Source organism: Phocoena phocoena, chromosome 3, assembly GCF_963924675.1.
Source record: "Phocoena phocoena chromosome 3, mPhoPho1.1, whole genome shotgun sequence".
NCBI lineage: Eukaryota > Metazoa > Chordata > Mammalia > Artiodactyla > Phocoenidae > Phocoena > Phocoena phocoena.
In genome coordinates, this window is record NC_089221.1 from 88244259 (window position 1) to 88270785 (window position 26527).

General features: G+C 39.5%; 1 protein-coding gene and 1 non-coding gene across 3 annotated transcripts in view; both read right to left on the minus strand.

Annotated features, from left to right (window-relative positions):
- Positions 1 to 18856, minus strand: part of EFNA5 (ephrin A5) — a 275984-nt gene extending 257128 nt beyond the window's left edge. For both annotated transcript variants that reach the window (XM_065874735.1, XM_065874734.1), the window contains exon 1: positions 18732 to 18856. In XM_065874735.1, coding sequence (XP_065730807.1) covers positions 18732 to 18856 — 125 coding nt within the window. The remainder of the gene's footprint in view (positions 1 to 18731) is intronic.
- Positions 18857 to 22528: 3672 nt separating this feature from the next.
- On the minus strand, positions 22529 to 22678 carry LOC136121763 (small nucleolar RNA SNORA62/SNORA6 family). Its single transcript, XR_010655775.1, has one exon. It is a non-coding gene; the product is annotated as a small nucleolar RNA SNORA62/SNORA6 family (small nucleolar RNA).
- Positions 22679 to 26527: the final 3849 nt, after the last annotated feature.

Below are 26527 nucleotides of genomic sequence, written 5' to 3' on the forward strand. Positions count from 1 at the left end.
CTCATGTTTGTTTGTTTGATGGCTTTTGTTTTTTTCTGTTTTATATATTAGTTTTCTGCTAATGATTTTTACGAACAATGTTTCTTGGCTAAAAAAGAAGTTTGAAAACAACTGCTCAATCCATAAATCAGAGAAATAATTTAGATGTGATACAGCACTCTCAGGTTCCATCTGGAAATATTAAAACTGCCCTGATTTTTACCATCCCACCACCTAACCACTTATAAACCAAGCTTAATTTGAGACCTTCAAATTTTTACGGTATTCAGTTATATTTGCAAAGCAATTAAACAGCAGCTAAGACACACAACAGTGCAGAATTATAATATACATGAGAACGTGTATACTATAATTGTTATACATGACCCTCCCCCTTGATATTAGAAGCCTCACAGTGAGATCCTGCAACATGGCTAACCCATTGCAGCCCAAGCTTCCGATCTTCCACCAGATCTCATTCACACGGAATTAACTGCTTTCTGTACGTCCCCCAAATCCACCTACAAAGTTACAGCCAGCAAGTCTCTACTCCTGTTGTTATGAATCCCTGGAATATTCTTCTGCTATTTGTCTCCATCTCTATTAAAATCATATCCATCATTCAAGGCCTAGTCTACACTATTCCTCTTCCAGCAAGTAGTTCCTGATACTCTGAACAGATGTGCTTGCTCTCTCTGTCCATAGCATTCCATGCTTTATTGTGACATTCTTTGTTTGTTGTTCATTATTAGCCTGAGTGAAGCAGAACATTTTGATCACTGTCTTGACAATTAATGAATTTTCTAATTGTCTTGGTATTTGCCTGCATGTGGTCTTTAGCACTGACAGGTTCACATCAAATGTCACAGAAGACCAGGCATTAAGATGTAGGGACGTTTACAATATTAGTCAAAATGAGCAACAATCCAAATATGCTATTGGTGGTTGTACTGTGTCTTTATTAAAAATCACTTTGCAGTCAGGACACATGAGAATTTCATTTTAAGGATGTTTACTTTTCCAGTTAGTAAATGTACCGGGATGGTTTTTACTAAAACATAAGTCAGCCAGCTGTTTGTTTGGGTTCTTGAACTGAATGGTAAAAATACAGTCAGCTTTTACTCAAAGTACTCCACTTTAAACAAGGGAATCTGTTCCATATTTAAATGATTTAATTTTCCTTTTTAAAAAAAAAAAGTTTCAATTTTTCATATAATAAGAACATCTCCTCTTCAGAACTTCAGAAGTTGCATTGCAGATGACATATGGTTCTCCATCACCCATCTGATACCCCAGGGATGCTGAAGCACTTAGGAGACCCAAGAGAGTGTGTAATCCGACATGACAGCTGAAGTTGGAAAGGCTGACAGAAGCATCAGAACAGGTATCAGGGAGGGAGAAGGATTAGTCTGGAATCCAGGTTCACCCCTCATCTTTCTTTCAACTCCACCAGAATGCTACACTTCATGTGCCCTTGAGAACAGGGCATCTGGCATGAAGGGCTGGACCCACCAAGACCAATAGCTCCATGTACCTTAAACTTCTGAAAGAGGGCAGAGAGGGTTTTGGCACTCCAGTCTCCCAAATTCTCTGTAACCCAGCATAAGCTCCTGCTGGCTTTGTAGTCAGCTTCTCTTTCCTCTATATGGTGCATTTAGGAGTTCAGCTGTGGGCCCTGTTAATTTCCCTGCGCAGCCTTTCTTCCCCTCCTAACACATGCATACTTGAGCTGCCTCTGGAGTGCTGACTAAGCAAGAACAATAGGAGGCTTTGAGCAGGCCTCAGCCAGCCCCAGCCCCAGTCAATATTTACTTCAGTTTAGAGCCACTGTTTTAAAGCTCCTTCCAAGCAGAACTCAACAGTGGGGAATCGCCAGAGGTTTCTAGATTTTATTTAACAAGAGGGAAGAGGGCTGTAGAGACAGAGTAAATAGATTACTGTCCAAACCACTTTCTCAGAGAAAAAAAGGGAGGCAGTGCAACAAAACAGGTTAGACTTTCTATACTAATTAGCAATTTACAACAAGAAAAACCAATCGTCTTCCAACACTGATTACTGCAGTCTTAAAACTCCCTATTAGGCTACAGTGCAAATCCACTTAGTTTGACCCCTGTATACCTGTGAACAGGGGCCCTGATGCGATCAACCACTCAAAGCTTGCCAGTGTTTGCCTGCTCTGCCCAGAAGGGCAATGCGAGGGCCCTAGGGGAAGTTAGTCCAAACTCCTTGGCTGACTCCCAAACCAGATCTCACGTATATATACTACCAATTCAAGTGTGTCCCGAAAAAGAAGTTGTGATTACCAAACACCCAGAATCGAGAGCGCGCTATGGTAAATACCAGTACGCGTGTCTGCTAGCTTGGCAACATTGAGAAGGTAGATCTGCGGCTCTGAAGAGAGTAACCGAAAAAAACAAGTCACAAACACTCTCTTCCCTCCAGCGACAGTGGCTTTCTATGGGATGGCAGGTGGGAGGTGGGATGCGGAGGGAGGTGAAAACTATTTAAATGTAAAATTTTTATATTTGCCCAGTTGGTTTAATTTTATTTTTTTAAGGAGTTAATTGTCATAAAACTAACCCGAAATAACAGTTGGGAAGTTTTACTAAAATGATTAAGGCCATATAAAATTACTAGAGATTTCAGTTAGATACCTGAGGAAAGAAATTCATAGTTGTCTGCCGTAACCACTTATAATGCTCATTATTCCATTCAAATCAATAAGGAGACTTCGTTGTTTTCTGTTAAAGACCTAACTATACATTCCATTTGCATTTTACAATATTTCCATAAGGACAGTCAGATGATCCAAAAATTTTAATACGAGAGAAATTAAAGAGGTTTTGCAACTGTCTAAACTTAAAAATTCTAGTTTATGATGACCTAGTATTAAAGGGCAGTTCACCACTGTCTATATTTTAAACAAGCAAAATACACTGACATAATTTGGCATTTCACAAAAAGAATGAAGAGAATTCAAACCACCCTTCCTCAAAATATATGAGGTAAAAGGTTAGGTATATTAGGATAGGCTTGTTTCTATCATGTTTGTTTAAATTCATCAGATGCACTGAAATATGTTCAGCTCTAATCTTTACTAAAATATTTACCATATTAATAAAAGCTAAATAATTAAAATGCAACTCAATCCAATTACTGCCACATCTTAAGGAATTACTGGATTGCTATACACTTAATTTGATGAATCAACATGCGCTCACGGGAAGAAAATACAAAGTCAGCCTAGCTGAAATGAAGCCTCTGGCTAATATTTTTAAACTGATATATAAGAGTTATAAAGAATTATTTTTTTAATAATACAGAGTGTCAATAAGTATGTCATCAAAATTTAAACTTCTTGACTACCCTTTTGCCAAGAAAGGAAGCCTGGAACACAGGAGGGATTGTAACCATTAACCATTCATCATACTGAATCCAAGTAACATAAAATTACAAAGTTTAAAGCTTGAAATAAACTCATAGCAAGCTCATTCCTTTGACAAATCTTAACTTCCAATTTAGCAGGACAAAAGAAGCCTTCTTTTGTATGAGATGATACAAGTGTAAAAAAGGTCAGTCTGATAGTCTGGTGAGCATAGCAATTCCAAATATTAAAACACTGAACTTTTAAGGGAAATCAGTTATAGAGAGTTACCAGTTCTCTTTCAAATAATTTTGGTATTGCTAATACTAACTTCAATATTTTATTGCTACTGGCCAAGCGCTGCCCTCAGTTGTCACTAAATTTCTGGGTACCGCACATAAGGATCATTGACAATTTCCTTTATGAATTACATTTTTTTTGCCTTAAGTGAGGGTTATATCTTCAGGAGTAAAATGTTATAAAATAATTATGTAAGTGTACGATTGCAATTTTTAAACAAGTAACAGGCACACTTGCTATTCTCCTGATTAGCTATACACATATGAAGTAAAACCTGCTTTGTGTAACCACCAGACAATTCTACAGGAAAGTGGCCCTTTGACAGTAATGTGTTAAAGGAAACTTAGGTTTCAGTGCATTAAAATATGTGTTCCTTGACAAATTCTGTCTCTTTTCTTAGCTAGACGCTGTTACGATCTATTTATGCTCCTAACATCAATGTGTGCATAATTAATATGTACTAAGTTTAAAAGCAGTCGATAACAGGAGTTTTTTAAGCACAGAGGCGTCAAGAGGCTAAACACTGTTTTTCTGGCAGTAGGATTCAGAAGAATCCAAGGATCCCAGGGACAGCTGGGCTGCCTGTAAGGAACAGCCCCAGACAGGAATTGATTTGTTTCAACAAGCTCCTCATTGGAAATACAAGCATTCTCCAAAAGGATGTCGGTATTTCATTAATTTCTCCTTTGAGATGGAGATATCTCATTATACCTGTGAAGTCCAAAGCAGAATACTAGGGTTTTAGAAGTCAAAGAGGAAACAATATATTGGAGACAACCTGAGAGGGCAACAACTTCACGAGGAGATCCAAATTTCCTTTCTGGAAGAAGGTCCTAGCTGACTTGCCTCTCAAGTGTCACTCTTCACACATTATTACTCATGTAGAAATCACTAGATAAAGCCTGAAATGTGAATTCCTTTAAAAGAAAATCCTATATAAATGCATAAATCATATCTATCAGGGACAACATATATTACAAAATAAGACAACTTGATCTTTTTTAAAAAGTCAACTCTTCCATGATGTTTTGAAAATAAAATTTTATTTGTAAGACTGTATTTCTATGCAACTTACAAGAATATATAGAATTATACAGTAAGATGCATCAGTGCAAAGTGAGGTGACCCCCTCAATCTCTACTCTAATTTTTATAACCTTTTTAAAAATCCTGCTACAGATATACTTTCCTTCAAATTTTCACAGATCTGAAGGAGACATTTTGATTATACCCATTTATCTGTTAGGGTGAAGAAACTGAGGTTCAAAATTAATCATTAAAAATGTAATGGCATAGTTAGACTCAATTAGAGCTGAAATTTAACTAGATCTGAAATGTAACAGAAAAATGTTAACAAAGACAATTTAAAAATCAAATCTGACATAGGATTTTTAATATCTTACTCTCTGAGCCTTGCCTAGACGACACCCAAACCCATTCACAGTTTTATCCAAAACAGCTGCTATTATAAAAACTCAAAACAAAAAAAAATGTACATAAATTCAATGCCTTTATTTTATGCAGTCAAAACAATCTTAAATGTAGAAATATCAGTGTATCAAGAACTTGGTTACAACCTATTAATCTGAGGACAAATCACTGTTAATAGCCTTGAGCTAAATAAAAACTGTTCAATGAATGAGGACAAATCACTGTTAATAGCCTTGAGTTAAATAAAAAGTGTTCAATGTATTTATTTTCCCTTTTAAAAAATGGAGGGGTAAAACAATAATTAGAACTATTGAGTATCTTCTGCTTTATCTAAACATGGCAATGACCACAAATCTTAGGTATATTAACTCCATTTTGAACAAAGCCATTCCTTAGAGATATGCAAATGACTTCATTTTAATCAATAAAGATATCCTATTTCTAAATTTAATAATCTTCTAAGCATACTTCATTTTTAGGAATCACTGAAGTTCACACATAGTCACAGAAGATTCTCGAATTTCTTTATCTATGAGAATCATAAAACTAGAAACTCTAAGTGGGTGTCACCTCAAAGTCACTGTCTCAGATGCTTATTTACACCATCATGAGAATAAACATAAACCTACAAAGAACAAGCAAAACAGACATGTCTTGATTTACTATTCTTAATAATATTCATAGCTCTTATAAAAGTTACACAATATTTTAATTAAATCCATTTTGCCAAGGATCTGAAAATGAAAAGATTTGCTTCTGTTTGATAATTAACTATAGAAAAGTATTGGTAAAATCGTTATTAAAAACAAAAGGATATTTGAATTAAGAGTGCTAACCATCCTTCCCTTCTTTTGGTTTATTTTCATACAAATATAGCTGGTCTACAGGCAAACAGTTTCATCTTCATTTTAATAATTGTTCCATAGAGGTATATCGGTTAAGTAAGTCTACTTATGCTTTCAAAGACTTTCAAGTTCACTTAGAAGAGTGGGAATATTGTATTTATACACAAAGAGTGAGGAACAACAAGTAAGCAGACAGAGTAATCTGAATTTAACTAGTTCCACCCTTTACTTGTGAATACAAGCATCACACAATTGTTTTGCAAAAGCAAATGATATATATGCTGTGAAAAAAACAGAAGCATATTTATAGACTTTATATTACCGAGACGCTATAGAAACAAAGATTACTAAGGACACTAGAATCATGGAATTTTAGAGCAGACAGCTGTTTTCCTCCCAAGTCTCCAAGGAAGTGTAGGCTCCTAAAGTCACCCACAAGAAACCCTGCCAGTGGAAGCAGAAAAATTGTTAGTCATCTTCTGTGCTGAATGTAAGATGAACATTTGAGGTTCATTTGACCATATGGATTTCAATTGGAAAGTGTTAAAAATCTGTTTCTGAGGTGTAATTCTGGCATTGCCATAGAAAATATCTCTGGGGAGGGTTTGTAAATATATTGAGACATTTATGACAGGATCCTCCTTAAACTTTTTGGACCAAGGCAATATTTTCACTCCAGTAGATTTGTCTATAAAGAGCAAGACTTACATCAAAATCCCTGGCCTGTTACTTTTGATAGTGGTGTATTTTAATGACACATAAACCTCAATGTAAAGATCTATTTTATTTGTCTGAGATTTGGGGTAAAGTCGCAAGAAATGAAGACTACCTGGTCTTAAGACAAATAACTTGCACTCATGCAAATACTAAGCCACTTGAGAAACTGTAGAACTATACAGAAAGTTCAGAGCAAATACAACCAAGAGCCCTTGATAAGAAACCAGAAGTAATCTCTCTCCCCACTGATTTATCTAGAACCCAGCTGCTCCAACTGTGGTTCATGGGGCAGCAGCATCAATACCACCTGGGAGCTCTCTAGAAATGCAGAATGTCAGACCCCGCCCCAGATCTACTGAATTAAAATCTGTTATTTCAACAAAATCCTCAGAGGACTTGTGTGCACATTAGAGTGTGAAAAGCAGTGATCTAGAAATCGCAAATTGACTACTTCATGATGGCAGGGATGTTGTTTCCTGCAATATCTCCAGTACTAAGAACAATACCTGGCCCACAGTGGACACTCGATAAATATTTGCTGAATAAATCCATATGTGAACATTTCTTAGAGTGTCTTCTACTTTGCACTGTGATTACGTGTATACAGTTCTTAAACGTACACAAAACTGCAAGTTCTTTAAGGGTACAGATGCTGTCTTATGCATCTCCGAATCCACTGTGTGCCTCCCAGTGTCTGCAGGTATCACTCAATATTTTATCAATTGTAACCTTTAGATATTCAATATAGGAATATACTACTACCGTTAGATATTTATCTATAATGTTGCTTTAATGTGAAAACTTTGGAAAACTAAGTTTAAATCAACATATAATTTCTGAATTCGCCCATTTGGCTCTGGTTTTAAATACGGTAAGGAGAATTCACCCAAGAAATCGAAGTAGTAATGGAAACCATTATATAGGGCCAAGTCCTGATTCTATGTGGTACCAGAGAACAGGAATGGCATGGATGATTAAAATCCAAAACTGATTCCAAACCTCAAGTTATTCAATAGCCTCTAAGTCTTTTCTTACCAAATCTCATACGAAAGCTGCTGTAAGTTTCAGAAACATCATTTTTTTAGTTTTCTTTTCTTTCTCAAATCCACCTACTGAACAGTGAAATGGCCAAAGCCATCAAAAAAGAAATACAGTGACAGGGAAATATACATAATAAACAAACTGAGTAATCAGTCCTCAAATAACCAGATACCAACACAGAACTCTAAAGCGAAGGAAAGAAATAATTTGTGAAAGAGATGATTATATAGTAAATAATCAAATACATTAATAGCATAGATGTACTGGTAACAGGACCATTCCAAAATGATACTCAAAATAATGAGATATTCAGAGTCATGATTATTGCTGACTCTCTTAGGCCATATTTTAAAGGACGGATACTAAATCAGGAATACTCTCCCCAATAAAGAATTGCTTTTTTTCTATTTAATTAACTGAATTCAATTGTCCTTTATACATTTTTTTTTTTTGCTTCAGGGAACCCAGAGTTTTAAGTTAAACCATCAGATATGTCTGACCCCATATGTATATAATCATATGGAATATCCTGTATACATATACACACCCCACCATACACACACACACACACACACACGCACACACACTGTCATGTTGTTGTTTTCCCAAGAGTATAGTCGACAATAGTGATAGCAGAGTGTGTAATTAGTTTTCATTGTTCCCCGACAGCTATAGTTCCATACAAGACCCTTTTCTTTTTAGGTGGTAACTGCTATGGAAAAAATAAACTAATAATAATAAACAGGCATTTAATTATGGGTCCTGCAACCATAGTGGGAACATTGCCAGAAAAGACTGGAACCTCTGGGACAGCAAAAACATATATTTCCAGGGGAGGGGAGAATTTTGTTCTTCAATTATAGTAATACTTAAAATATTGATGACAGGCATATGATAGAAAAAATTTTTAATTTTTTCCCAAGTCTCTATCGAGGATAAAGTAGGTATACAATGCTACATCAATACTAAAACCAAAACTACTATTATATCTGTAGTAAAATATTAATAAGAATAAAGGCATTGCTTATTAATAAGCAAAATACATAAAGAATAGCTTTATGTTTTGATACTATCAGTGAAGAATACAAAGATTCAGTTTCAATTTTGGGTTTTGCCTTGCTTTATACAGACTTAAAAAAATTAACACTTGTGATATCAAATATCTGGGTGCTATAGTCCCTGAGGCTTACTTCAATTTGTTTTATACAGTATTTAAAATAAGGCATCTCCCAAGTTGCTGTCATGGCAGACACCAGATCTGTCACTGAGGTCCTTTATCGCCTGATTAATTAGTGATTGGGAGACACATTTTGGCAGCTTTCATTTCCCTATTATTTTCTCTTGTTGGACACAAAACCCTGTCGGGAGCACCACTATTTGAACTGTACCCTTCTTAGTGCTGGGTCACTAAATTTTAATAAATGGAGTCCCTGCCAGAAAACTACAGAAATAAGCATAAAAGTTTATTGCAGCAGTAATAGTAAACGAATATATGAAGAAAATACTGAATGCCACAGTATCTAAAACATTAATGGTCTGTCTGAACCCTGGGGTTATTGGCGAGATTGCAGAGCAGAGACTAAAAGAAAGGACCTTCAACAAAACCACTGCTTTCACTTGTCTTTTAAAAAGTACATATTAGCTAAATAAAGCAGATAAATACTTGGCGCAGCAGAGCCATACATCTGAGTTTCCTCCATTATCCCAACCCGATGAATAAATCTATTGGGAGGAAAAGATTGATAGTGACTACAGGGATACAGATCCCTTCTAGAAGTCACAAAAGCACTGTCTGAGCCAAACAAAGAAACGTTTTTCATAAAAGGTAAGGTGAGGAACTTAAAATTGAAGCTAAAAAGAATGAGATTTCGGAGAGCTACAAATAGCTACAGAATCAGTTTCAGGTTCTCCATCTCAAGTGTCAGTCACTTCAAAAAGTGCTGCTACGATGGTGGCTCAGGACACTTGTGTGCCACAGCAGTGGCCATGCTGTGTGGGTCAGAGGTCACAGCTTCCACATTCCGACATCTGTCTGTATTTTCTTGCCCTGAAACAATAGACGGGAACTAGGCTCATTTGCTCCCACTTTGTTTAACCTAATTGTTAAACACAAGAGATAATTTCCCCATATTTAGAATTATTTTTCCTTTTCTCCCTAATCCCAGTTGACTCCATACAATTAAATACCATTAAAAATAACTTAACCAAAAGGTTAAGTCCCCTATATATTATTAAAGTTAGGCAAATGTGACAAAGCCGTATATCCTGCCGGCACCTAAGTACCAGAAAACATCAAATATCATGCCCACCACCATCAAAATCTAGATAACAATTAGCACTACAATTATCCAACCAAAATAAGCCACGACTGCATCAAACCACAAAACTGCATTTTTAATAGGAGAAAATACTTTCATTTACTTTTATAATATGTATTTTCATAGTAAGAGGCAAGAGCTAATTGTGAATTATAGTTTCTACATACATAAATCACTAATAAAACTAGAATGGATATTCTGACACCTTAGAAACGGGAAGAGAAAACAAAAGTATTTGTTAGCTCATTTAAAACAAAAAGATCATTTTGAACCCTTGGTTATTTTAGTCTTCTCCATCAGTCAAAGAAAAACAGATGATGTATATAGCAGAGGAAAGCGTTTTGGTACAAAAACTGTCAACTCATACTTGGACTTTAATGAGAAGTCCATGAGATGTATATCCAATCTTAAAACATGTATTTATCTCCTTTACATTGTACTTGCAACCATCAAAAATCCTACTTCTAATGAACTGAAGCAATCTGTGACATAAGTAGTATTCAATTTGTGCCCAGTTTAATCAGACTGATTGAGTCAGGTTACTTTGAAATTAGTCTTAAGACGTTCTGTTTTTACTTCAGTACATGGGAATAATGTTCCCAGACATCGTCAAACAGATGCAGTGGCAAGAAGTGTAGTATAAATTTTTGGTAAAGTTTACTAGACCACATGTTCCTCCAAATGTATCCAGAAATACAAAACATGGTGGAAAATATAACAGTCTCAATTAGTATACTTTCATAATTTTTAAAAACAAATATGAATTTACTTCCAAAATAATTTTCTATAAGAACCCACAAGAATGGTTTAGTAATGAGATTGTGAGAGCCTATATTCCAGGGACCAAAAAGGCTCTGGCTTCATATAACGCTTCTTAAAGCACTCCAAATGCTTCATTTTTGGAGGTGACTATATTTTTATCACTACCACTTACTAGAGAAAGATTCCTGCTAACGCTGTGCAATTTGGAAAAAAAAAAAAAAAATCAACCAACAAACAAAAAGGACTGCTTAGTACAGTAAGGAAAAGGAAGTCAGGGTTTGGGGGGCGGGTGGTGATAATAGGCGCTACTAATATATCACTGAGAAATTAACAACAAATTATAAGCTTCAAGAGAAAACTACATTTGTAAACATGGTACAGCCCAATATTTAACATGAAAGTATAATATGCCTAGGTTTAAAATATATAATTACTAAGTTAAAATACCCTCTTTTTTGTCAACTAAATACAAGAAGATAGCATTCTAGTGAGCTCATGAATAACTTAAGATAGAGCTTTAACTGTAGAGCCCTGCCAAAATGATCCCAAAGTGGTTTAGTCCTTTTCTATCGTCCATATTCATTTCCGGACCATTTTCATGAAAGAAGTAAAATCGGTCTTAAAACAAGATGGCTGCTTCTAGGGGGAAAGAAAAGAAACGCTGATTTAACTGAAAGCCAAAAAACTAGCTTTTCTAAATCAAGAAACAAGAACTTTGGTATATTTTTTTCTAATCTCCAAGTATATATTCATGCACTTCCACATGGAAATTTACGGATTACTCTGTGCAGTTACTGAAAATTATTAATAGCAAAGCAATTTTTTTTAAAGTTTTGATCTTTGTGTGTTAATAAGGTGATTGCCCAATGCATATACACAGAGATGTCACAAAACTGAAATTCCCAATTATCCTTCGTATTCAGAATCATGATCAACAGTCCCAAAAATCAGGTCACTTGATAAGCAGTAACAGGAATAATATTTATATCTCTTACAGAGCTCCATCATAAAATGTCCAGTGATAGATATCCTGTTACAAACAAATCAACTGTATTTGGCTTTTCAAAGGTAATACCCTAGGAACTTAGCTGTTAGACAACCGCTCCTGGAATTGCACTTTGACGACCTTCCCTGAAGCAAATGGCAGATTAACTCTGTGACATACACATAAAAACTAAAAACATTTTCCTCCATTTTGAAATAAGTTTTTAATAGATTTTTTTTAAAAAAATCACTCAAAACTATTTTTATTTCTCACTTGAGGGGAAAATAAGACCTGACAGTAACATTTTCTTCAACCTGTCAACTGTCAACTGCATGAAGAATGTTTCTCAAGGTGACAAAGGTTTATTTTTCCTTATTGAAAATGATAGAATTCTACCTGAATGAAAGCTGAGCTAACCATCACTGTAGTACACTACCGTCTCCCAGCAACCAGCTAACTCAAGGAGAAGTTTTCACTGTTTTAAAATAAAGGTTTTATTGAAATCTATGGCTCACTGTTTGAATACTATATTCAAAAGCCTAAAAATAAAGAGTTTCCATCTACACAGATTTCAGATTAGAAAACAGTGTAGAGACTTCAGTAGTTCACAATAAACCCTTCAGAGTACAATAAGGAGTATAGATTATCAAGAATAGTAAAATAGAAGGAAAAATTTTTGTTTATGCTCAAAACTAGGCATCATAGTTGTGATACAGAAAAGCCTGCATTACTACTTTTTACTTTTAAACTAAGTTCTTCTATGTCATTGTGCTGCCTTGTTTATAACAGACAATTTTGAAAACATGAATACAGGCAAAACCCAGAGGAAACAGATCTCCTGGTAGTGAGTAATATCCCATTCAGAAACACTGGAAGTTCAAATTAATCACAAGAAACTTTTCCACAAAACAGCTCACGGTATAGGTTGAGAAGCAGACTAAAATATAAATCTAATAATATAAATCAGGCCCTTAAAAGAGACAATAATTTATTGATGTTTAGCTGTCTAAGACCACCATCATAAGACAAATTACTAAAAGTGAATATTAATATCTCATTTCTTACACTCCCCTTTGAGGTTTTATACCTGAATATGAAGGCATTATCTGTCACAAATGATGAGAGGCAATTTTTTCTCGGTTTGGAAGACTAGTCCTGACTGAGCATCCTGGGTAAATGGCCAGAACTTCCTCACTGTGCTTAGAGACATACAAGCTTCCTTTTCAACAAAGACATTCTAATCAGGGCTGCTGTTTTAACAGTTTGTATACTGTTTCTGAAAAGAAAATTGATTATATGGCATCAGTTAACATAGAGTGGTTCATTATCTAAAATAAGATATCATAGCTTTTTAAATTCTCATTACTGCTGGAAGTTATTCAAAACCAACACAAAAAATGAAGAGGGCTGAGGGGTATCTTTTTTCAAAAACTATTAATCAAATGATATATATTGGACAAAGAAAAAACAATAAACCAAATGTTACCCTCACATAAAATTCTGTTCTTAACATATTCTTATGTTTTGTTCATTTTCTATTTCAATGTTTTCTCTTCCTCAAAGGTACATTCTTTTGGCATATACTTCTAAGTTTGCAAAGGCCAGGACTCCTGAAGGACTAATTGTATTCATTAATTTTCTTGGCCCAGCATGAAGCTGGTAGCTTGCTTGGTTCATAGCAACAGGGGAGAAAAGGAGGCGCTCATCTTTATCTGTCCCATCCAACAGGAAATCAGGCCAGTGGACAGAATGCAATGAAATGCCTCTTCAGAGGCATCTTACAAGATTAAATGGCAAGAAATTCACAAGGCTAATTTGCCCCCAAATAACTAAGTGCTCCCTCCAAATCTGATCCTCAGTCTTCAAAGGTGGAAGCCTCTAGAGCTATTGCTCATCAGCCAGAACACATATGGCAACAAGATATTCGTTCAGTGAGCCAATGGCTTAGTTAATACCACTAAAATCAACGAACAGGGAGTAATGAACTACTGAAGGTTCTCTCTGATTCTTTTAATCATGAAGAGTATATTGACCTTGGTCTCACACTGAACAGCCAAGCGTGCCTCAAACAGCACTGATGTTCCAGTCACCTAAGAAAAAGACAGTTGACTATTTCTGATAGCTTATTACGAATACATAACATAATGTATAAAATCAATGGAACATAACATCTCAATGGCTTATTTTGCTTTCAAACTTCTATGGAAAACTGGCCAAAAATAAGAAGCACACTTTTCTTCTACAAATTTCTAGATTAAACAAAGGGTAAGAGGGGGAAAATTCACTTCAGGTCTCCTACAAATGGATAAGGGTAAAAACACTTCAGGTTTCCTACAGTGGATATAGATTTTCATCACTTTGTTTTTAAAGCAGATGTTTATTTTTATTTTTAAAGTAGATGTTTATAAAATTCTGATATAAATAACAAAATTATCCCATTACACCTAATAAAATGATACATTACACTGAGGTTCAGGGTTAATAAAGTTAAAAGATTCTAAGTAATGTCTTTTACTTGAAGAACTTTTGTTTCTAACATATGAAGTATTATTTAAAACACTTAAAATTTCAAAAATAAAGTTATCAGGGTTGGTGATACAACTCATTCAAAACCAAGATCAACTTTCCATCTTTCCTCAAAACAAATTCTTAGATTTAGACCAAACTGATTTCATTTGTCAGTGGGAAAGGCACAGTACTGGTATACTGGTATATATATATATATATATATATATATATATATATATATATATATATATATAAAACACTGGAAGCTCAGATTTTTTTAAATGAAACAAGTGAATTTTGAAAGAGAAAAAATATGCAAGGGCTATATGATCAGGGAAAAATGTTACTACTCTCTACTTAGTCATGTACATATCACCTATACTGCCTGAAAGATTTGGGAGTGTTGACCTAGAATTCACATCACTTTCACAACTCAAGATTACATGTTTGCAAAACTAAATGGTGTCAATTACCTGCTACTCTAACATGAAATGTTTAATTTACAAGTCCAAAGAAAACATATGGTTAGGCTGAAATTTAGAAAATCCCAGATGAATTATAGGGATATCTTTTCCCATAAGAGAATAACATTTTAAATTGGTGATTCTCAAACCTTAACAGAAGCAAAGTACTAAGTGAAGAAAATCGGTACTCTTAAAGTATGCTCGTTATATTTGCCACTGTATTATTTTACTATTCCATCTATTAATGCCAACCAGTAGGAGACATGTTTAATTATCCCAGCATCATTTTGGCAAGTGGTCAAATGAATCCAAGAACCTTTCAACATACACAGCACTTGAAAGAATATTATCTTTGGAAGCACCAAACTGTTTATAGCATGTTTCAAATTAAGCGGCATACTCTTAATATTGAGTCACCTCTACCTTTATAAACGTAGCTACTAAGGGAGAATGTAAAGGAAGTTTTATTATTGAAAGTCTTTTTTAAAGTTACTTAAAAGCTTTTTCCATTATTAAAGAAATTAGACACAAATATTCTATCAATAGTTATAGTCTCCTTGACTTGGATCTTCATTACTCAAACTTACTTAGTAACAGGCCGGTTCAGAATTGAGCATAACATTAAAAGGATCTTTCTATTACTCTCACGATTTAGGTGAAACTCATACAACTTTTCAAACGTTTAAAATATGAAAGGTGCATTTACAAAAATGTTATCATATATTTTTATTCAGACTGTTAGGTCTCAGTTGCTATTTCAGAGATCTGTAGCAAGTCAATACATAAAATCAATGTGGTCCACTGCCCAATAAATACTGCCAATTAAAAAGTTATCAGCATTTAAAAATTAAACATCTATTTCCCAGAAGTGAATGCTTGGGAAGACAGATTCTAACAGCAAAACCATCTGACAGCAAATACATTTTATTTTTTTTTCCTCTGTGAACTTAGATCTATGGATGCTTCTGTTATCAAAGCAGTCAGTAGTGAAACCCAATGCAGCTGATAAACTCCTATGACTACACAAGTTACAAAATAAGAAATTTAAATCCTGTGATCAAGATGTAATACTTAATTTTAATTTTATCTAAACATAATTTCAAATGAAGTACATTAGTATAAGCTAAAATATATTTACTTCATTTTGCCACAATATCCATTTATTATCAGCTTAATGTGTCCGCTAAACTTTTCTTCTAAGAGAAAAATCTTTAAAGTCTCATTACGTTGCAATTAAAGTTTTCTACTTTTTTCCACAAGACTGAAGTCTTCTGATAATATTATTAATTTAGCAAAATCTTAAAAGATAGGATTTATGTCAAACCAAAAAGCATGGTTAGCTTACTTTACAAAATGATGGCATAGATGAAAAGAAAATGTAAAACATTAGAAGTTTAAAATTTAGTAGACCCCTGCAAATTTTCTAAAATATTTTTGCACTATCTTTTGTGATAAACTTATTTCTAAATTACTTATTTTGCATTTGGCTCCTTTTAAATACATCCAAGCTGACTTTTCTTCATTCATCAAAAAAGCACCATCTTATTCCACATTTCTAAGATAAATCTGCCTACCAGTACCTAGTTTTAAAATTATATTATTTTTTAAAGTAAGTTTTACTGTGATAACATATGAAGATAAACACAAATCCCTAAAAATACTAAAGTTAGAGCTGAATCTTTTTTGGGGGGGGGTGGGTTGCATGATTCTTTCTTTTGAACATTATCAAATTGATAATGATCAGAGAAGTATTTCCACAAACTTCAAATTAAAACACTGACTTGAGAATACTCTTGGTATTTTAAGATTCTACAGGTTAACTTTGGGCAGGTTCAAACACACCATGGCATCCGGAGCAGTTTTCCGCAGGCAGGGCAGATCTATTAAAAAACATGACCTGTGACAAAAATCAATGTGCTAATCTCAAACCAAACAACAGTATCAAAAGCATAAAACAGAGATAACCTAAGATAAAATGTCCTCAAACTAACTCAGACTAGTTTGACAGGTTAAGAAGGAGGGGGTAAGAGTGGGGATGTTGCTGATCCTTTCTGTTTTAACCCAGGATGACTGGAACACCCAAGTACCCAAATAAATTAATACCATGAGAAAAAGATTACACTGTGAAGTTTGGAGTGGGAAACAAAAGACAAGCAAGAGTAAAATGTCCCAAAGTCAACTAACCAATTTCACTGTTGTTTTATTTGATAAGGCACTAAAGTTTAAAATATAAATTCCTCTGTTTCGAATATGCTGTCTAATAAAGCCCAAAGGGGAATAAAACCAACCAACATAATGAGACTTGCTTTTAACGCCATCACAACTGGAAAGCTTGCTCTATTTGTCTTGTCAGCTTTAATAAAAGGCATCTCCTCTGGCAGGATGGCTTCTCTTTCTCTTTTCCTAATAGCGGTAAGTGGCATGTCAAAGAAGAAATAGCTTCCCATCCCACACCCACCTTCAGGAGACTTTTTAAACCAAACTTTGAAGGATGTCTCCACTTGGCCCAAGCGATTCAATCAGGACTTGGGCTACCTGGGTGTGACTATCTTTCCTGGGGTAGCGGGGCGGGGGGTGGGGGACTCTATCCCCGTTCGGCAACCGGTGTACGGCTCGTAGAGAAATCTGCTCATCTTCAACTGAGAGAACATTACTTCAAGCGGGGGAATCCCTCCTATGCCAGCATAACAAAGGAAGGCGGGAGGCCGGCGGAGAGGGCCACCGGGAGGTAGGAAAAACTAGAGGCGCCCACCAGCCCCCTCTCCCCAAGCGCGCTGGGTGCGCAGCAACCAAACTCTTCCCTTGGCCTCCGCGTTTCTTCTCCCAACTTCCACGCCAGCCCAGGGAAAAACCTGGGATTTTAGGTATAATCGATGCTATTTCCCTTCTCCTCGGCGGGCACCGAGACCAGCCCACAGCTGGAAGGCTGGAAGCTGGCCTCGGTCCCAGAAAGGCAGAGCAATATGGGCCCTGCGGGGCCGACTGCTGCCGGGGAGAAAGTAGGGCTTGGACCTGCTCTGGATCGGGAGGGGTCCGCCCGGCACTCTGGACAACCCCACCCCTACCCCTCTTCCAGGGTCCGTGAACAAGCCAGGGTCCAGCAGGAGCGCTAGGGCGGCCCCGGGCGCCCGTCTCTAGGTTCCCGCGTACTCGGCTGGCTTTGGAAGCGCCCGAAAAACGTTTCCAGGTAACCGCGCGTTTTCCTCCGGCTGCACACTGCCAGGCTTCGGACGAACGGCTCCCACCTCCCGGTTCGGCCAACTCCAGCAGCTAGCTCCGCAAGCATGACGTAACCCGGCATTAGATCAAACTTTCTGGCACCTTGAGCCCACCGAGAGGTGGAGGAGGTGGGAGAAACCTCTCTACTGCCAAGAGAGCCGGGACCAGTCTGACTTAGTGGTCGGATGATTTCCTCGTAGTTAAAGAGGAAAATATAAACCTAAAGCTTCCGCTTCCCAGCCCCCCACACTTCCCCCAGCCCCCCACACTTCCCCCAGCCAGTGCGCTTTCTGAGCGCACCGGGGAAAAGGGAAGGAAAAAATTTAAAAAGAAAACAAACAAACAAAAAAACACTTTGGGGATGTTTAGCGAGTTCTCTCCACAGTCCCTGCGCAGCCACGCTCCAAGAGGGAGCTCCTGGCGGCTTGCGCCCGGGGCTCCCCGTGCCCAAGCCCCGCGCCTGGCTCGGGATGCTGGCCAGCCTGCCCGGGTGGGAAGCGAAGTCTCCACTCCCGGGCTCCCGCCTTTTCCGAGTCTCCCCGGGCTTCGCAGAAGCATCGGGTCTGGGCAGCCCCGGGGACGCCCAGGGGCGCTCAGGCTCCCTGCCGCACCTCAACAATGAGGGGCACGAAGTGAGCGTTTCCCGCGGGCGCCTCGAAAGCCATCCGCGCCCGAGCGACGCAGACTCTGAGAGTGCGCGCCGCTGTCGGCCGATGCGCGCGGATCCCCGGCGCCGCCGCTCCTTCCGCAGGTCCCCGAGGCCCGGGTAGCCCCGGCTCTCCGCCCCCCATTGCCTTACCTGGGGTTGCTGCTGTTCCAGTAGACGGCGTAGCGGTCGGCGACGGCCTTGGAGCCAGGATCCTGGCTGAACACACACGTCCAGAGCACAAGAAACATCAGCGTCAACATCTCCACGTGCAACATCACGCCTGGCCAGCGGCGGAGCCGCCGACGCGCCACTCCGGGGAGAGATCAGGGATCCGGAGGGAGGGAGGGAGGGAGGGAGAAGGGGCGAGAGAGAGCGGGAGCCAAATAAATATGAATAAATAAAAATGAAGAGGGGCGAGAAAAGAAAGAGGCGCACACCAAGCTGAGGAGGGGGAGGAGAGACAGAAATAAAGGTGGAGGAGTGGGGGGAATAAAGGCAAACTCGCACCCCCACTGGAGGGCTCAGGAGAAAAAAAGGAATCACAAGATGGAGAGAAGCGTGCGTGTGTGTGTGTGGTGGCGGCGGCGAGGGCGGGGGAAGGGGTGCCAAGCTGTGTCTCGGGCGGCGGCGGCAGGCCGGTCACCCCGGGAGAAGGAGGTGCGCGCCGGGCCGGGCGTCGGCAGCGCGGGTTGGGGCAGGCGGCGGCGCACGCTGCACAGTCACCGGGAGTTGCGCGCCACGGCCGCGGGGAGACATACACCGGCCCGCCGGGCCCGGCTCAGCGTCGGCGCCGCGGGGTGCGCACGGCTCCGCCGCCGCCCAGGGCCCTCGCACTGCGCCCCGCTTCGCTCCAAGTTACTTTGGCGGCCTGTAGGAAACTGCAGGAAGAGGGCTCCGTGTGGATGGGGGGCTTCCCGCCTGTGGTCCTGGGAGTCTGAGGACCCCCTTCCCCCGCCTCCTCTGTGCTTTAACCCGGTAACCCCTGGAAATCTCGAAGGAGTCTCGTAGGTGCTACGGGTTCGGGGCGGTGCGCCGAGAAGGGTGGAGATCTGGAGCCAGAAACCCAGCCCCGCCGGCGTCCTGGAACTGGTTAAGCAGCAGCTAAGGGGGCGAGGAGCGGTCTTGCCTCTCAAACCTCAAAGAAAAGTTTGGCTTTTCGCGTCTTTCGGCAGGTCCCCTGTCGGAGTCGGACTGCGACGGTGGCGGGAGGCGACACCCTGGCCGCTGCCTGAGTCTCGGGGATTTCTCGCGCGTGCTTTTCTTGGCCGGGAGTCGGTGCACCAGAGTGAATGGAGAGCAGAGGTCTGAACCAGCCAGCCAGGCGGAGCTGCAGGACGATGCCAATCCAACTGTTCAGCTGGAGAGCGGGAGGGGAAACAATCACTTTCAAATGAATCCCTCCAACTCCTGGATGGGCTGATGTCAGTCTCCGATCGCCTTCCGGGAGCAAGAATGAGCCCCCAGACGCGGTGCCAAGAGCCCTGGGTGAGCTCTCAGAAGTGTCCCTGCGACTCCGACTGGTCCGACCCCAAGCCCGGCAACTTGTAGAGAGGCATCAATCAGTTTGAAATGCGAAAGGAGAAAAAAAAAAAAAAAAAAAAAGAGCGCACGAGAGCGTGTGGCACCTCCCCGATGACTACATCAGAAAACCTTCCCGATCCTCCCGCAGCTGCTCCTCTTTCCCTCCTTGGGCACAGCAGCAACAAGAGGTGAAAACCACCGACAGAATCCCAAAACCTTTACCAGGCGGGAAAATAAACTTGAGTGCAGCAGCAACACGAGCAGCCCAGGAGGGATTGAAACGACTGGCGAGAAGTGGAAAGGGGTAAAAGTCAGTTTTGCAAAAGAGAAAAAAACGAGAGAGAGAAAAAATGCTTTATGGGAAAAATTTCCTCGGGCACGCCCCCTCGTTAATGACCTGCGTGTAAAGCCGACAGCAGCGGCAACCCAGCAGCAGCACCAGCAGCAGCAGCCGTACCGGAGCGCGACGCCGCGCGCGTGAACGTGGACGTGGGCGGCGCGGGGGTGGGGTGGGCGTGGAGCGCAGGGCGCGGGGTCGGCGGGCGGCGCGAGCGCCGGTGTGAGCTCCGGACCGAGAGGGGGAGGCGCCGCCAGCCCGAGCCTAGCCAGCGCTGCTGCCGCCGCGGCCCGGGTCATGTGGGCTGTTTTTTTTTTTTTTCTTTTCCTCGCAGTTTACTTGGAAAAGGGGTGGGGGGGTGGCTGGAGCAGCCAGTCAGGGAAAGGCCTGCTGTTTGCTTACAGATCGGGGTTTTTTTCCCTCTTTACTCCAACCGGATTGGTCTGCTCCACGAGAAAGAGGCGTTTTCCTAATCTCCTCCCTTCCCCACGCCTCCTAACCCCCCTCCCGGGCCCCACCTTCCAGAAACCTGACTAATTGAATTACTGGGAGTGCTGAGGCGCCCTCTTCTCCGCCCGAACCCGGCAGCCGCGTGTAACCCTTTGGCTGCTGAATTCCGTCTGGCCTGAGGAATGATTTGACATCTTTTTAGCTGAGGGTAGGGTCTTTCAGTTACAAAGGAACCGGTTCCCACCCTGTAGCCGGAGAGCCGAAATCTGTCTCCAGGGCCCCTCAAGTGACACGCAGTCCCAGCAGCCGGCTGGCAGGCAACGACAGTGACTACGTGTTTTTGGAAATCTCTGTCCTGTTCTTCACAAGGCGCATTGCCCGGCGCCGGGATATCTGAAAACCTGAGCATCTCTCATGTGCCTTTCAACTCCCCTCTTCCTACCAGGGATTTAAAGGTTCATGAGCAGGAAGCAAGACTTTTCTTTAAAGTGATGCTTTGAAAACACATTTTTTTTTTAGATCGAGAAAATCACAGGGTAAAGTGATTACAATTCAGTGCGAATCTTCGGCAGGGAGGAAATGAATGCGGCAGGGGAGCCCACCCGAAATACCGTACACCTTTTCTATTTCAACTCCGAGGTTGGTTCACTGCCCACTCCCCAAAGGATAAATGCTTTGAACGAACCCGGTGGGGGAAGAAATGGAGGTCAGGGAAGGAATTCCTTTATTATTGGAAAAGGCCTTGCGTTCCCGGGTTTCTAGTGCAGGTTGCAGTGCCTCGGGCCCTCGGCCGCCACCGTCGGGCGATCACCTGACAGCGAGGCGGTCCTCGCGCCTCGGGACGTGTGCCGGTGTCCTCCAGCGCCCGGGAAGCTAGCCAGGCGCCCGGCGCTGCGGGGCTACATACTATCGAGACTCGCCCTCATGGGGCTCCGCGGGCTGGGGCCTGAGTGGTATTAGTCTCTCTAACTCTCTAGGGAATTTGCTGCCTCAGCAAGAAGGGCTAATCCCAAGAAAGAAAACAGCGTACTTTTGCTCCCAAACCTGCCTGTTCTTCCCTTTACTTATTAGCCCAATAAAATCAAAGATCACGTTCTTCCTCCTGCGCTTTCCAGTCCTCGAGCTCTAGATTTCCAGGCGCTTCGGAGCTGTTTGGAAGCGTCCAGACGCCCTCCAGTGGTTGGCCTGCATTCCGCACCCAGCGGGGCTATTACCTGTAGTTCAGCCGGGATTGAGTTTGATGGAGAATCTGGGGTCATGAGCAATACCGATTTGAGAGGAAAGGAAGAGTCCATATCGGCATGGGATTACCTGGATGTTACGGGCTCTTGCCTAGAAGTTGAGTAGTTTCTCAATTACAGAAATTTTTCCTATCTGCAGAGACCTGAAATTGTCCTAGAAAAGTAACTCTTCTGTTTTGTGAGTAGATATAAATTGCAATCTGTGTAATTATAGATTGCACTACAGACCACCCTAACAAACCAAACACCTTCCTAAAGTAAGAAATGTAAATTCAGAATATTAACACAAATTCTTCTCTACCATCTGTATATTTCACAAAATTCCAACAGTGAGAAGTCGGAAAACTTAAGCTAGAGAACTGAAGGATAAGCTTTAATTTTTTTTTTTTTTTTTTTACATTTGTAGCAAGTATTACTATCAAACTCCACTCATCGGGCCAGAGACCCTTGCGATGTTAGCGAAAAACTTGCCCCTCATGTAGCACACTACCTACACTTGTGAGTTCATCGTCCAGGGGCCTCAACTCCAAGCTCTAACAATGTGCAGTAAGCTTTAATTTTTTAAATCAAATTTTCACTTAAAGCGTTATCTGATTCCCCCCCCACCCCCAGTTTTGCTGATGTTCAAGTTCTTGGTCTATTTTAGGGTGCACTTTTTTTTTCTGTTGTAGGAAGGATGCATTTCTTCCCTCAGTCTTTCTGATAGTAGCTCTAATAGGTGCTCCTATGACAGACAGTTTTGCAGGAAATATTCTGGACCCTTTTAAGGGACATATGTATCTTTAGGAAGATGAGAATTCATGACTCCTATCTTGGGGAAAATGCTGATTCTCATCGGAGAGACTTTTTAGTCAGGGAAATATCAGGTATCAGGGAGTTAGCAAGCTGGCTTCCTGTGGCATCAAAGCCAAAAGGAGTGAAGAAAAAGAAATCATATCCACTTATTTCCTATTTAAAACACATACTGTAAGCAAATGTGAAAAATCAATATATCAAAAGAATATGGATGTTGTGATATTTTAAATATTTCCAATTTGTTTTAAAGTCTGGATAGTCACATTTTAAGCAGAAAAAGAAAAGCATACATGATGGTTTTCCTTAAAATGATTCAGGGAGCTGGAATAAAACGCATTGGAATTTGCAACTGTTCAGAACATAATTCAAATGTCTAGGAGAAATAATTCATAAACTTAAATCAAATGCCTCCTTCTGGGATTATATACCTAAGTAATTATTGATATTGGAGTAACTAAGCAGCAATATGACAGATACACACTTAGATAAAGTTTGAAGAGAGGTATTATTAAGTATACGTACCATTAGATAATGTGGCTTTGTCTCCTCAGGAAAATATTGAAGTCATTTGAATTTACACAAATCAGCATTATAGAAAATAATTATGATTAACCCAGTGTCACAGAGGCAATGACTCTAAAGTTGGCTATTTAAAGGATAAGTAGCGTTTTGCCAAGTTCAGAAGGAGGTTCCAGTATGTCAGAGAGAAAACAGCAAGAAGCTAAATCATGGAGGAATAAAGGTGCAGGGAGTGTTCAAATGCTTTGAGTTCAACAACATTGAAAGAGGGTTGTAGGGAGCTGAGACCTGAAAAGTTGGTTGGAAATGGACTGTAAAAGGGCTTAGCTATATTCTAAATATATTTGGATTTAAAGCTACCGGTAACCGAGTGCACTGGTGGTTTTAAAACAAATGACACTGAAAAAATGACACTGAAGCAATGCTTCAAATTAAAATACAGATAGGGATTTATCTTTCTATTTATTTGTTTATTTATTATTTTTTGTCCTTGAACTATCTAGGTGGGTGTTCTAACCTTGGCTATGAGTTAGAATCACCTTGAGAGCTTTTTAAAAAAGAACGTGCCAAGGCCCCACTCCCTGTTTTAGGTTAGGGGCTGGGATTTTGGATCTGTAATTTTTAAAAGCTCTCCAGGGAATTCTAATTAGCATAGAGAATAGAGAATCACTAATCTAGGTAATTTCTTTTTACCTTAATGAGTTCAATATTTCAGGAAAAAAAAAAAAAAAGTAAGTTCTGTACTTAGGAGAAATGTCCCAGCTATCCAGGAAGGCAGGAATGTTAATACTTCCAAGAACTGAATTTCATGATCCTCTCTATTAAAATGAAGTGATACTATAAAAATAATTTTCACATAGCACAAAACAGAATACCGTCTCCAAGACGTGGTTGCAGTGCAAAGCTTACTTTTAAATATGGATTAGTCTTCCTTTTTAGACTAGTCTGGACTTCCTTTTTGTATTAGCTGCCTCCAGATAGAAGTGGAGATCTATTGAGTCAAGTGTCCAGATAAATAAATGAAACAAGCTGGTGTATCAAACCCCACAGTCCACAGACTAAGCAACTCTCGTCTAATATAGCAGTTATACCCAGAAGAAATAATAAAGGAAATAAACTCAGGATCAAAGATTAAAAAAATGATAATTAGATGAAAAAACTTTCTAACAGGTGACTAACATAATGGTACTTAAGCTAACTCCGCTATCTATCTTCCCAGAACTTTAGAATTCATTCCAAACGCCTAAGAACCCAGGTTCTATCACCAAACTGTCACCCAGCTATCCTGTGCACAGACTATTTGAAGTTACTTAATGAAGCCTCCTCTCTTCTTTACCCCCTTTTATAAGAGCTTTCTCAGAATCTTTAGGAATAACTCTTCACTAGCTTTTCTTTCCTTACAGACCTTAGGAAATGCTCCTTTTCTATTTCTGATCTAGTTGCCTCTCCTGGGTGCAGCCTAAAAGAGGGAGGAAAAAAAACCTCTACTAAATAGAGTACCATGTCTTTACCTTCAGCTTGTGACCTTCAAATTCCATCACGAATTTTCCACTTTTCCTCATTCTCTCTTTAATTTTCTGGCACTTCCTGGAGTTTGCTTCCCAGCATGCCTTCTCTTGAAGTCTGTGCATAAGTAGAAGCAGTTTTACAAGTTGCTGAAATATCCTTAAAGAGGCATTTTTAGAATTTCTTACTTATGAATTGCCTATGTATTGTTTTGCTCATTTCAAAATATAGTTTAAATAAGACCTACATAGCAAACTTTTTAAACATACAGAATTTTGAGCAGTCATTTTGATAAACAGCTAAACCAAATAATTAGGCACACATGTAAATATGTGTTATGTTTCTGTGTATTACAAATGTGTATGTGCTTACATATAATTTCAAAAGAAGCAACCAAGAACTGGTTGATTCAATTTCCACATCACTTTTCATTAGCTAGACTTCAGTATATATACCATAGAGCTATGTGGCCAATATTCAACCATAAAGCTGATATTGGTAGGTGATATTATTCCCATGAAAAATATTTGTCTTGTCTTTTACTATTTGAACATGTATGTACTTTTACAGCTCTGTATTTCCCCTCTTCAAATTTTTAAATAAAAATTACCAAATAAAATCTATCTGCATTTTAAAAATCTAATCAATCAACTAAGTATACTATCCTAAAATGGTCTTTGTGAATTATTAAATAACATTACACTCCTCGCTTAAAGGAATACAGATTACCATGAATGCACATTACAAAATAAATAAATAAATAATAAATAAAAATTTGTATTTATGTTTTATTACAATGGCAACATAGATATCTGCAGCATACCTTTATTTAAATAAAAAGAATATATGTAGACTTTTCAGAAATAAAGTTAACCTGTACTTTTTTCTCAAATATATATAAACTAATAATTAGGATACTTTTCTCCCACCAGCTACAACTACCATCATCCAAAAAGCATGTAAATTTGTGTGCTTTTGCATTTTTTACTTGTTTAGAGACACCCCCCCGCAAGGGGGCTAGAACATCTTTTTAAAAATTTAATTGATACCATTATGTACATACACATGTAGCATATTTATGAGCATATATACAGACAGAGAAAGAACTTTTTTCTTGTTGTTGTCGTGGCCTCTCCCGTTGCGGAGCACAGGCTCCGGACGCGCAGGCTCAGCGGCCATGGCTCACGGGCCCAGCCGCTCCGCGGCATGTGGGATCTTCCCAGACCGGGTCACGAACCCGTATCCCCTGCATCGGCAGGCGAACTCTCAACCACTGCGCCACCAGGGAAGCCCAAGAACTTATTTTTCAATCAATGTTCACCCAAGATTTTCATCAACTTCTGTGAGAATTCTATTTAAAGACGAGCAGAGGATAACCCTTAGTCAGTAAGCATGATTTCATGAAATAGGAAATGCTGTTTCTAAGCCCCTTTTTAGCATTGGCTTTACTTTTTCTCCCCAGATCTAAACTGGCTAAGCAAAATAGAATTACGGCAAACTAAGAAACTCTTTCCTCAAATTATGTGCATATTTTTTACATAAAAGCCTCAGGGGATATTTTGGAGTGTGGATTTTTT